We start from the raw sequence: 14079 nt of genomic DNA, 5'->3' as shown, positions 1-14079 counted from the left end.
AGATTATTTTCTCATCACCAGTGTACCCCTCCAGTGCCTAGAACAGTGCCAAGCACACAGCAGGTGCTCAAAAAATCTTCATAAATAAAAACAAATTAAAAAAGCAAGGCGTAACACCTTAGTTTAGCACAATACCTTTTGTGTTTAAAGGGAGGTGGTGATGGTGGTAGTAACATACATGAACATTTACTTGAAATGCAAGGATAACTGGTGGGAGGTAGGAAGGTCTTAGTAGGAACTGGGTGGACTATAAACCTTTACAATTAAATAAAAAAGTGTCACAATTTACTCAGTTCTTACACATAAGCATGCCCTCTGCATATCCTGGTTTTCCCTTATGTTTTCGTATGAGAGAATTCTGTGATCTTTTCAAACATGTCACGTGCAATTTTTGCACATTGGGCTTATCAAGTATTTCATGGTCAGATCTCTTCTCTCTAGAACATCCTTCGATTTCTTTTCTTTCCTGGCCGTACATGAGGCACGTGGGATCTGACCAGGGATCCAACCCATGCCCCCTGCAGTGGGAGTGCAGAGTCTTAACCACTGGACCGCCTGGAAAGTCCCAATAATACTTAGATTCTTGGCCTTCCCCAACTCCCCTCCCATTATTTAATTAGAATAAAGAACACAACAGGAGCACGAGAGAGCCATGATAAAGATGACATCACTGCTTTCAATTACTTGCCTGTTGCACAGCTTTTTGGGAAGATTTATGTCAAGTATATGAGACAAAATGTTGACCAGCTGAGTCGCGTAGCACAATGCAGCGCTGATCGTGTAAGCAGGGTTATTATGCTCCATGTCTATAAAGTAGATAAACAACAGCCATACACAAAAAACTTCAATTTCAACAAGAACATTAATGAACCTAGATTTCTGGGATGTGTGGTTTTATCAATACATTACTGACGGCTAAGCTTTACTCTTTACTAATAAAGGGTCCATGACCAGATATTAATATTTCAGTATTTATAATTCTTGATGAGTGGAATATAACCTAAGCAAATGGGCCTAACCAGACCCAGCATAAACGAAATTGAAATCTGAACTGCTTGGATAACACATTATTTATGCAATTAATGACCAACTTAAAAGTCACCTCCTCAGAGAGGCCTCCCCTGACTACCCTACAGAGAAATAGTCCCTTCCTCTGTAGCCCCACCCCATGAAGGTGCTGGTTCTGCCCACAGCCCACACTCAGTTGTGATGCCTTTGACCATTAGTTGCTTCCTTTCCTCTCCACAGAGAGGCAAAGGGCTACACCTGCCTTGGTGACATCGCCTTGTATCACCAGCAGTGTGCATAACAGAAAGCACTCATTAAATACTTGTTGGATAACTAAATGCATCATCTTGCTCCACCAAAGCAAAGCTACTGGCATTTTAAAGGGTTTTTCTACTGGGGTATTTCAACCTCCACTTAGGACTGGTAAAAAAAAAAAAGTTATTTACAAAGTTAGAAGCTATAAAAATGGGACCCAACAGGCTAAATACACTTCTTTAAATAGTGAGATCTTTTTATATAAGTAACATTTGACCCCAAAAAGTGAAATATGACGCATGTTTTCAGTCCATTCATCGATTAGCAAAATGCGGCATAGCCACACAAAGGAGTATTATTCAGTCATAAAAGGAATAAAATGTATATGCCACAATGTAGATGAGCTTTGAAATCCACACACTACATGAAAAAAGCCTGACACAAAAGGCTGCATGTTGTATGATCCCATTTCTGTGAAACAAAGAGAAAACATCCACAGAGACAGAAAGCAGGAGTGACTGACTCGAGCCCCACAGTTTTCATCTGGGATGAAAAATATGCTTTTGATCTTGACAAAGGTGACAGCAGCACAACACTGTGAATGTACTGAGTCCCGCTCACTGACCCTATAACTGCTCATTTTGTTACATCAAGTTCACCTCAATTTAAAAAATTTTTATAGAAGTTTTCGAACACTATGTTGCTTCTCACCAGGCCCCTGCGTGGTCTTCTTCTCTTCCACCCAGTTGTAGTAGGCCGAGTAGTCCCCATTGTTGGGAAGGCTAATCCAAGGCCCCGTGATGCTAATGCTGGTATCCCCGTTGTGATCATCACAGACCCATCGCCCCGAGAGGTAAGTCGTCCTCCGTGCTTCAGCGAGTTTGCTCACGGTGCTGGAGGTCATGGCGCTGTCACTCTCTGAAGACACGTCTGCAGGATCTCTACAAACCGAAGATCATACGGATGTAAAGGCACTGGGTTTTAAACAGGTGTGCAGTTACTTAGAAGGTACATGGAACACTGGGATGATGCATGAAAGGACAGGGATTTAATTGGAAAATACAGAGATAAGCAAGTCCTTCCAGAGGTGAAGGACAAAGCAGCCATGGCAGAGCTCACAGCATGTGGGCACGATGGCACCATAAACAAGGGCATCACGTGTTAGGTTCTCAAACTATGTGATCTCAAGACCCCCTCATGTGCTTAAAAATTCTGAGGGCTCCAAAGAGCTTTTGTGTATGTGTGTTAGATCTATTAATATTTACTGTATTAAAAATCTGAGAAATTTTTAAATTATTAACTCACTCAAAAATAATAAACCCCTTTACACATAAGTAGCTTGTCGGAGAAGGCAATGGCACCCCACTCCAGTACTTCTGCCTGAAAAATCCCATGGATGGAGGAGCCTGGTAGGCTGCAGTCCATGGGGTCACTAGAGTCGGACACGACTGAGCGACCTCACTTTCACTTTTCACTTTCATGCACTGGAGAAGGAAATGGCAACCCACTCCAGCATTCTTGCCTGGAGAATCCCAGGGACGGGGAAGCCTGAAGGGTTGCCGTCTCTGGGGTCGCACAGAGTCGGACACAACTGAAGTGACTTAGCAGTAGCAGCAGCATGTTTTTATGAATGAAAAACTGTATTTTTCAAAACAGGAAGATTCATGAAGAGTGACTTTATTTGCTGACTACCTGGGCTGCAAAGCACAGCACAGCACTGATCATGACTTTTGAAAATCTCTTTAAAACACAAGTCTTTCTGGTGTTCTTTCAAGGGGAGAAAGTGTCCCATGGAAAAAAAAAAACAAACTAGTTTTACCAGCAACTCACTCAAGGGCCTTTCCTTCAGCCCCCAGTAGCTTTCAGTATGCAGCAAACATGCTTTCTACAGACTTCCCACCACACTGCACAGCAGTCTAAGGATGGGCATGCAGAGGTCAAGACTTAATTTAAATAAAATGAATAATTTCTACTGCTTCATCAACAGTGTTCTTGATGTGTACCTGGCTGGTTTTTTGCACTGCAAAGCAATCCAATGACTATTACCACAGTTTGGTGTCACTGCCTTGAAACCTTTCAAGGCGACAGAGGTTTTCCTACCATGGCATTTCAGCCACCAGTACAAATGTCAACAGAGTACAAAGGGAAAATAAAGTGTTAGTATTATTATGGAAACAGTTTCAACTGCACAGATGCCCTGAATAGGCCTCAGTGACCCAGAGAAGTTCACAGACTACTCTTGGAGCGCTGCTGGCCTAAAGTGTGGAAATGGAATGAGAAGGCCCAGTGGGTACCGTGCAGGTGGCGAGAGGACACAGGGTGTCTGGGGAGCAGAAGGTCAGCGTAGGTGCATGGAGGAGGCACAAGCGAAGTGCCAGAAAATGGTGTTGAAAGAAGAGGTGGGAGACGCCCAGACAAGGCAGGGCCTGCCGTGCTGCTCTGGGTTTAGAATGCATCCCCGGGGCCGCCGGCTCTCAATTCCTCTTCCTCTGCACCAGGTGCACATAAACCCACTCCTCCTGGCGGCCCTGCGCAGGACAGGACAGCACAAGACATCATGGCCAGTTCTAAGCTGACCTTTACTTCCTCCTTCCTCCACTCAAGGCAGCTTGAGAAGAAATGTGAAGGAATAAGGTATCTTACCATGGGGATAACTTCCACACTACTAGCTTAAAAAAAAAAAAGAATGATATACAGCAATTTACACTAACATAAAAGATTTAAACAGCACAAGTATGGAAGAGAAAGTTTTTCTCTATGAGTCTTAGTATCCTAAAATCTGGAACAGTAGCCTAGTCTTGTTGACTATGCGTTCTAACACAGGTATTCTGGCTCATACGTAATTAAAAAAATCTAGAATGTAATTTGGCATAATGCTTCTGTTTGTCTGCTTTTTCCCCCTCAAAGGCCTGGCCAGCTGTCTTTACACCAATTTTTGGGAAAATCCAACTTTCCCCCACTGATTCCAAATACCACCTCAGGGTCTATTTCTGAGCCCTGCATTCTTCTCTATTTTGAATCTGCCTTTTTATCTCTGTATTTGCTAACCATCACTAGTGACAAATAACTTGTTAACTGTCAGAGAGAAGGCTGTCAAGTCAGATGCACAATCAGACCTTCAGGCTTTGAGGAAGCTCACTCTGGCAACAGGTCAAAGGATAGACTGAAGTGGAGGCAGTGAATTCTAAGTCCTAAGAAGCAAGAGTCCAGACTGTCCAGCGCCAGGAAAAGGAGCCAGAAAGTGAAGACAACTGCAAGAGAAGGAAAATCCTCAAGGGCAAGAGTCTGATGGTTAACCAGAAAACAAACAGGGAGGTGGGAGGGGGGTTCAGGATTGGAAACTCATGTACACCCATGGCGGATTCATGTCAATGTATGGCAAAACCAATACAGTATTGTAAAGTAAAATAAAGTAAAACTAAAAAAAAAAAGAAAAGAAACTAAAAGAGGAATCAACTTTCAATCAGATTATTAAATGTCATAAAAATTTCTTTATAAAAGTCAAGATGAAAAATTTAGAGTTTTTCAATATCTAGCTCTAAAAATTAAAATGTGTTATCATACTTTCATAATTTAAAAAATAAAGAATATTTAAGAAAAGAAAAAAAAAAGAAAACAAATGAAACTCCTCAGTGGAAGTTTCCAAATCTGTGTGATCACCAGCATCATCTAGCGAAGTTTAAAAAACAGAACATTCCAAGATGGACAGGGAGGCTGGAGCTCAGTCCTCTGGGACCTGTTTTCTCCCGAAGTTCCTGAGTGACTCTGATGGTCAGCCGCTGGGAATCCCCATCCTGTTCATCCCACTGGCTCCTGAGGGTGTCTGAGTACTATGGCCTGAGACTCAACCTAGCTGATCCTGAGCTAGACGGGAGGGCTACCAGGAAAAGGTAGAGTCAGCATGTCTCGCCCACCAAGTAAGAGACCCAGGGGCTTTTTCTTCCATCTTCGCTCATGATTTCTCTGTGAAGTAGGCATTTATTATCCCCATCTCACAGACAAGGAAATAAGACTTGAAGGCGCAAGAACCTGCCTAACAGCGTGTGACTAATGAGCAGCCGGACTGGCCCTGCAGCCACAGCAGATGGTTCCGGATGAAGCGTGTGAGCCCGGCCCTCCTCTGGAAGCTCCAAGAGTCCACAAGCCTGGGCTTCACCTCTCCCAGGGCCACCACCCTTCCCCTTGGCTGCCTCCCCAACTTTGTGCAGTGTTTACTGTTTGCTGAAGCAGATAAGACTTAAGTTTCATCACCAGGAAAACCCAGAATAAGGCCCAATAAATGTGCTGATGTGCTTAAAAGACACTTGATCTTTGGAAATTGGGTTTCCCTAGAGCTGAAAGACTCGCTTACTGTACCTCGCACCAGTCTTTACTTCCTCGATGGGAAAAATGACAGACGTGAGCTCTAATATGTGAGACCGCCGAAGATCTGCCAGACGCTCATAATGACTTCTTAAGTCCGTGTTTTTTTTCTCTACCAGGTCACCAAGTCTGCGATTATGCCTCTGGATCTTCTCCTTCTTTTCCTGGTGCCGTTGTGCTCGAGTATAAAGTTTCTGATTCTTTTCCTTGGTTTTGAGGAGGCCTTCGGCATCTAAAATAAACAAGTCACACCCAACAATAAGCTTTGGAAACAGTTCCTGGGTACTGTATACCACCACTCCCCCACCACGGCTCCGAAGCATTAAGTGTCTTCCTGAATTATGTCTAAATTGAAAGCAAAACTTCAATAACATTAATGAGATGATGTTCACCAAGTATGGAGACCAAGAGTTTAGTTCAAGGAGGTATTACACACAGAGCAAAGGGGACCACCACTAAAATGATTCTGAGTCTCCATTGGTAATCAACATTAGTAAGCATCACTCAAGACTATCAAGTTCAAGTTAGGGAAGCTGGATTGTGTTTGAAGTTTAGCACACAAAGCACCTGACTTTCTTAAAGTAAACACTGAAGAACAGGCGTGTTGGGCAGAAAAAATATTTAAGTTTGAAAAACTCACTGGAGACCTGATTTTCCTTAGGAAACTACTGAGTGTGGCTTGGGCTCCATTCAGAGAACCTGAGGACAACCTCACGGCCGGTGGTCATGCAACAAAGAAACAGACCACCACTCTGAAAAGTCACAGTGGGGAGCAGCACCCCCAGCAGGGTGGGAGTACCCACCATACACTAGCATTTTAACCACTTCAAGGGCCACCAGAGCCTGGCCACACAACCGAGAAATCAGACACCCATCCTGCCCAATAAGTGTCCTTTTCACGAAGGTCCTAGGGCTTCCCAGGTGACACAGTGGTAAAAGTATCCCTGCCAGTGCAGGAGATGTAAGAGACGCGGGTTCGATCCCAAAGTTGGGAAGATCCCCTGGAAAAGGAAATGTCAACCCACTACAGAATCCTTGTCTGGAGAATCCCATGGACAGAGGAGCCTGGCGGGCAACAGTCCATGGGGTCGCAGAGAGTCAGACAAAACTGAGGACGCATGAAACTGAACCTAGGTTATTTCACTGCAGGCATAAAGTTTCTTTTATACCCACACATTTTTTTTCTTCTCTGATTCATCTTTTCACCATTCCTGATCAATATGAATGTCCCTAAGTCTATGGTCCTTTCACACACTTTCCAGTAAGTTCAATCATTTTCATGATCCCTACTGAGTTCTTTACAAGCACTCAAATGTATCTATCAATATCTAGCCATGGCCTGAGCCATATGGTGGTTGGATTTTTTAAACAACATTTTCCAGTGTAGTAACTAGGACCCCTTGAAGGTGGCAGGAAATCATCACAGACACCCAACCTGCACTAGTCACTCAGGTTCAGTCACTCCTCTCTCCATGTCATCTTCCCTGTCTGCAATCTGCTCTTGCTATTTTGGCAAATAACAAGTCAACTCAACTCTGAGATTTCAAATGCAATCCAATTTCCCTATCTATGCCATATTATCATGCAATCATAACATGTTAAATCAAAAGATTCTGGAGAAATATTCATCAGGAGCTACAGTTTATAATTGGTATTTTAACAATAAGATTCTGTTTTGTTTTTTTTTTTAAAAAAAACACACAACAGGCTATTTCTTGAGCAGCAAACTCTTAATCTAATCTATAAACTTGAGCTTCTGGAATCCATTAATTGCCTTGAAATTGTTTGCAAAATTTTCTGAGTCTAGTGTAGATGGTGGCAAACAGCTTATGAACCTGGCAGGTCATCAGAGTAGAGCTACTACTTAAAGTGTGAACCATGGATCTGGCCCAAACCTTTACCAAACAAAACAAGCACAGAAGTAGAGAGTAAACTTAGGAAAAAAAAAAAAAAACATATTTTGACATGGCTATGTGATATTACCCTGGCATCCAAGTGTGCAATCACTTTTCTAGTAACTAATTTTATTACAGTTTACAGAAGTATTGATGTTCGTTTATGACACATTAGAAATGAAAGAGAAAAAAATGGTCTTCTACTACAGACAGCTTATGAACCATTGACCCCAGTCCCCATGAATGAGATTTTCATTTTCTAAGTTCAAGGCAGGGCCCAGATTCTCTCTAGATTTTAAAAATGGTTATCAGGTGACACCAATCATCTGCTAGGGATGGAAATCACAGCTATAGAGTCCACTAGTGGAGAACCATCGGAGAAGGCAATGGCAATCCACTCCAGTACTCTTGCCTGGAAAATCCCATGGACGGAGGAACCTGGTAGGCTGTAGTCCATGGGGTCACGAAGAGTCAGACATTTACTGAGCGACTTCACTTTCACTTTTCACTTTCATGCATTGGAGAAGGAAATGGCAACCCACTCCAGTGTTCTTGCCTGGAGAATCCCAGGAACAGCGAAGTCTGGTGGACTGCCATCTATGGGGTTGCACAGAGTTGGACATGACTGAAGCAACTTAGCAGCAGCAGTGGAGAACCATATCTCTTGTTATTATTTCCCATGGTTGTTGCTTTCAGTATTTGGGGGCTTTGTTGTGATTTAGTCACTAAGTTGTGTCCAATTCTTTTCCACCCTATGACCGGCCAGGCTCCTCAGTCCTCCACTATCTCCTGGAGTTTGTTTAAATTCATGTCCATCAAATCAGTGATGCTACCTAACCATCTCATTCTCTGCCACCCTCTTCTCCTTTTTCCTTCAATCTTTCCCAGCATTAGGGTCTTTTCCAATGAGCCAGCTCTTTGCATTGAGTGGTCAAAGTATTGGAATTTCAGCTTCAGCATCAGTTCTTCTAATGAATATTCAGGGTTGATTTCTTTTAGGATTAACTGGTTTGATCTCCTTGCAGTCCAAGAGACTCTCAAGAGTCTTCTCCGGCACCATAATTTGAAAGCATCAGTTCTTTGGTGCTCAGCTTTCTTTATGACCCAACTCTCATATCTGTATATTACTACTGGGAAACCTATAGCTTTGGCTAGATGGACCTTTAGCAACAAAGTGATGTCTCTGCTTTTTAATATGCTGTCTAGGTTTGTCACAGCCTTTCTTCTAAGAAACTAGCATCTTTTAATTTCATGGCTGCAGACACCATCTACAGTGATTTTGGAGTTGAAAAAAATTAAGTCTGACACTGTTCTACTTTTTCCCTGTCTATTTGGCTTGAAGTGATGGGACCAGATGCCATGATGTTAGTTTTCTGAATGCTGAGTCTTGAGCCAGCTTTTTCACTTTCCTCTTTCATCCTCATCAAGAGGCTCTTTAGTTTCTCTTCACTTTCTGCCATAAGGGTGGTATCATCTGCATATCTGAGATTTTGGTATTTTTCCTGGGAATCTTGATTCCAGCTTGTGATTCATCCAGCCTGGCATTTCGCATGATATACTCTGCATAGAAGTTAAATAAGCAGAGTGACAGTATACAGCTTTGTCATATTCCTTCCACAATTTTGAATCAGCCATTTGTTCCATGTCCAGTTCTAACTGTTGCTTCTTGTCCCGCATACAAGTTTCTCAGGAGACAGACAAGGTGGTCTGGTATTCTCTTCTCTTTAAGAATTTACCACAGTTTGTTGTGATCCACACAGTCAAAGGCTTTAGCGTAGTCAATGAAGGAGAAGTAGATGTTTTTCCATAGAGGAGCCTGGCAGGCTATAGTCCACGGGGTTACAAAGAGACAACTTAGTGACTAAACTGAAAGGATAATTGGGATAGGAGCCTATTAAAAGGAGCTGATCAAAGTTTTAAGCTTATTTATCAGAGAAAAGCACAAACTCAGTCAATTCAGCAATTTCAGGAGGTTCACAGATACCTGGTGGCAAACTCCTACTGTGAACATCCAGGGAGGAGGGGAAAGTGGGTGAACCCATGGTAAGTAATGAGTTCCTACGCTGCTGCTGACCCAGAGCCTTTGGAGGGTGCAAGCCAAACGGCACAGGAGAGGCGGGCTGTAGTTCTGAGACCTCTTCACCAGGCTGCCCTGTTTCTGTAGCTTATTAATCTGTGAAACTCCACGCGAGCACTTTATTAGGATAAGTTTTTCAAAGGCAGCTTTTATACCATTACCCACCACTATAAAATACTTGCTTCTGGAAGCAATGAGTAGACAAGAACGGGACTTACAAGGCATGATAGCAATCCATTTTAAACTTTAAACAACTGTCTTCAGAAATACTTATTTTTCTGAATACTTATTTTTCTACTTATTTTTCTTTTTTCTAAAATTTATCTTTGGCCTTGCCACATGACATGTGGGATCTCAGTTCCCTGACCAGGGACTGAACCCCCACCCCCTACACTAGAAGCTCAGTGTCTAAACCACCGGACCACCAGGGACGTCCCAGCAAGCAGTATGTCTAAAGACACGGATTTCTAAGAGGATTCTCTTAAAATCTGGCAACTACCTGTGATAAAATATGAAGTATACAAATGTAATGCAAAATTAATACAAATTAAAATATGTATAAGACTCACTGATGGAGAAAAAGTCAGTATTTGCTTCTGGTGTGAACTAATAATTATACTTGATTACCAAGACTGACTCTGAGCTTCCTATCAGCTAAGGGAAATGGGACACATACAGTACTCAACTTTTTAAGCTAAGTAGTTTATAAAGGTTATTACATTTGCGCATGTGTTTATGTATATATCCACACATTTGTAAATATACATAACACAGATACATGTTTTATATATATATTTGAAATATATATATATATAAATTCTTTATACAAATGTTTTACAAACAGTAAAAGGCAACCAGTTAACTTTTCCAGGTTGCTATTGCCTCTACTACCCCTCCCCTTTTCTTTCCCTAGTTGATCAATCCCAGGAAATTACACATGAGTCCTTTATCAGGGATGGAGAGAGGTGGGAAAGTTACTTACTTTTCTTCATCTCTTCATTTCCTTTACATATAGTTTGTTTCAGCTGTTCAATCCTCATCTTGCAGGACATTATTTTCCATCTCTTAAAAAAGGTATGAAACAAATATCACAAATATTGGTCTCTTACAATTAATATGATTATCTACTAGGGACACTACTTATCCTGAGGTGTATCTTAGAAAATGAAATGAAGAAATGTCCAGTATAATTATATTTATTACAGCTTTTGCAACTAGTGATTCAGGACAGAAGCTGCTAGGCAATTAAGAGAGAATGAGAAAGAGTTCTTTTCTGTGTTAGTAAGTACAGAGAAAAAAGTTGACGCCTATTATCTTAACCTGTCCTATCCAATACAGAGCTACTGTATGTGGGTCCTATGTGGCTATCTGAAAGTCAATGAGATTATATAAAATTTAAAAAGAAAATCTGGTTTTTACTCCCACTACCCACATGTCAGGTGGTCCCTGTCGACACCACCTATGGCTAATGCCTACCACATCGGCGGTGTAGACAGAACATCTGTGTCAGCAGAGAGTTCTACGGATGCACTGCTCTAAATTCCCGGTGCTGGTTACTGAGGAGACTATCAGCTGTACTATCTCACTGATACAATAAGCAAATATTACTTACAGAGTAATAAAAAACTGCAACAGAGCAGAATTCCTTTTTTTTTTTAAATGTATAACTCATGTAAGATTTCTGGAAAAGCCCTGAAAAAATTTTATGAAACATGAAACTGCCTTTTTCCATTACCAAGATTTAGGTACGGCTTCCCCAAAGAGAATAAAGGATAAGTAAAAATCTGACATACTAGCTGGTTTTTAGAAAGTATGATTTATCTATTCCATGATGTCTCCATAAATGGGGACATCCGAAAGCTTACAACAACATTCAAATGCTTGTAATGTTTATCACTTGTCTAAGTAGTGTGATGGTTCAAGATACAGAATACATTACACGACTGTTCAGTGGGGAAAATGCTCCCCTTTCCAAAGCACTGTGAGAGACATCTGAGAACAGATTCACAGGAACCGTGATCAATTTAGGAATGAACTGGCAATGAGATGTTTTCACTTTTAAAAGATATTAGTCTTTAAGAACCAGTATTTTAAGTTTTTGATAGAAAAACTAGAAAACTTAGAAAGGAACGTATAAAAACTGGGATGAGATTCTTTACAAATAGTCTGTTATAACTTTTTTCCATACAACATAATTTGTGCATAGAACATTCAGAACATAAGCAGAATTCACTTATATCACATCTCTAAGTATTTAAAAATTATGAATGATGCTTATGATAAAAAAGCAGGCATCACAAAAGAGAAGAACAAAGATTGTTAGCCTGACTCCTTCCCACTATTCAGGGGTAACTGTGTATCTTTTCAGCTTTCAAGAGCATATATATTTAAAACACATACACAAATGGAATCCTACTTTACCCGAGCCTACTACTCGAATTTTTTTTCATTTAAAAAATATACCTTGGGTATCATTCTGTACTACTGCATATAGACTGACCACATACTTTTTAACAGCTATGCAGTATCATAATCAGCTGATTCTATTTGATGAATATTTAATTATATATTAATTTTACTAAGAACAATGCAGACAATCAGAATCTTTACCTGTAAATCTCTATATTCACATGCACTTTCTCAGGAGGAAAACTGCTGGATGTATTTATACCACATATGCATTATAAAAGCAACAAACCACCACCAAGCTGTCCCTCAAACAAATATGCCAACATGGCCTTCCCCCAACAGTGAATACAAGTGTAGTCAATCAAACCCCTTATTTTCATATGTTGTAATCATTTTGTCCCAGTTTATATTCATTTTGCCAGGGTCTTCAACAGACATAATTTTTAAACGTTTTATGTAGTGTATCAAATGTTTTACTTTATGGCTTATAAAGGTCTGCTCACCTTCAGATTATATAAACACTCTCCCATATTTTCTTTTAATATTTTAGCTTATTTTTCAATTAACCCATCTAGAAAATGTATGTTCATGATGAGTAATTTTTTTAAAAAAAGAGCATCTAACTGTTCTTGTATATTTCTGTCAGCATCAGACCTCATAATTATTCATTATGGTGGTTTCATAATTAACTGCCAATACCCTGTTTTTGATATCTAAATGAAATACGTGAGAAGCCTGCACTAGAAATATATTCACAGAGAACTACTAAGAAATGATCACAAATAAATTTAAGTTCAAAATCATTTTTTAAGTTCTGCCAATTTAAAAACATCTAACCTCAAGTGTAAAGAATATTATTTAAATACTTGTTGTTCTTACCAATTGATCTGTCATCCATTTTCCTTCCATAGCTTTTAATACTCTGCATGGAGAAGAGATAAAGGAAATAAGCTCTTAAAATAATAAAACTGGTAAAGCTCAAAAATGCAAAATCAACAACTTTTTAAAATAAGGTCTTAGAAAACTCTGGATTTACCAAAGTGGGGTATAAGTATTTAAAAATGTTTTCCAAATCCCCTACTTTCTGCCATGCTTTTCCTCACCTGCTTCCTTCTGTACTTTTAGTATGGCTCAGAGCCTTTCTGTAAATACAATAAACTTCCATAACAGCCATCGCCTTTGCTCTCCATCATAATCAATAATTTCCATCACTTGCAAGTAATAATAACGAGACCCTGATATTGGAAAAGATTGAAGGCAAGAGGAGAAGGGGGTGACACAGGATGAAATGGTCGGATGGCATCACCGACTCACTGGACATGAGTTTGAGCAAACTCTGGGAGATAATTAGGGCAGAGAAGGCTGGTGAGCTGTAGTCTATGGGGTCACAAACAGTTGAACACAACTTAGCAATCCAACAACAACATAAGATAATTCATGATTCAAAATGCTATCATCAGTTCCCCTACTTTAAAATGGCACTAGTCAGTGTAGGCTAAAATTTGTTCTATAGAATGAAGTGTTCTACAGGAAAAAAGTTAAGTTTCTATGTTATAGTAAGTCAGAGAAGTGACTGAGTAAAATAAATCCAAGCAGGTTTCTCTAATTCAGGGCATCTCTGAAGAGTTAATCTGCTCATAAATGTGTTAATCATGTCTGGGGTCTGGATGGAGAGCAGTGACTGGACCAATTTGGGACAAAAGGTTCTACAGGATAATTTCCAAATCCAAAGGATGAGAGATTTGTCAGGGGTGCTTGTTAATACCTGATTTCTGGGCCTCCCCTCAGACATACTGAATCAGGGTATCTGAGGACAGACTCCAAGAATCTACATTTTTAACCAGAACACCAAGTTAATTTAATCTTATGTGGATGATCTAGAGATCACACTTTGCAAAACCTTCATGCAGAAGAATGAAGACAAAGAGAAGCAATAATGTCCTACATGAGCCGCCACCACTAGTATAACATGCTTTCTGTACTGGACCCATTCACCAGGGTCAGCTCTCTGATTCACCCATTCAGTCACTGTGCCTGCTGTTAACCAGGCACCATGTTTGATCCCACTGTTGT

At 40.5% G+C, this 14079-nt stretch overlaps 1 protein-coding gene across 1 annotated transcript in view; it reads right to left on the bottom strand.

Moving 5' to 3' along the window:
* The window catches only part of ATG14 (autophagy related 14), a 35032-nt gene that overhangs the window by 8603 nt on the left and 12350 nt on the right, over positions 1 to 14079 (bottom strand). Inside the window, exons 3-7 of the mRNA XM_068966200.1 lie at positions 12886 to 12928; positions 10580 to 10661; positions 5620 to 5857; positions 1975 to 2204; positions 689 to 806 (exon numbers count right to left, since the gene is read on the bottom strand). Coding sequence (XP_068822301.1) covers positions 689 to 806; positions 1975 to 2204; positions 5620 to 5857; positions 10580 to 10661; positions 12886 to 12928 — 711 coding nt within the window. The remainder of the gene's footprint in view (positions 1 to 688; positions 807 to 1974; positions 2205 to 5619; positions 5858 to 10579; positions 10662 to 12885; positions 12929 to 14079) is intronic.

The sequence above is a fragment of the Capricornis sumatraensis genome, chromosome 2, assembly GCF_032405125.1.
Source record: "Capricornis sumatraensis isolate serow.1 chromosome 2, serow.2, whole genome shotgun sequence".
Classification (NCBI taxonomy): domain Eukaryota; kingdom Metazoa; phylum Chordata; class Mammalia; order Artiodactyla; family Bovidae; genus Capricornis; species Capricornis sumatraensis.
The sequence above is the reverse complement of the archived record's forward strand: the minus strand, read 5'-3'. Positions and strand labels throughout refer to the sequence as shown.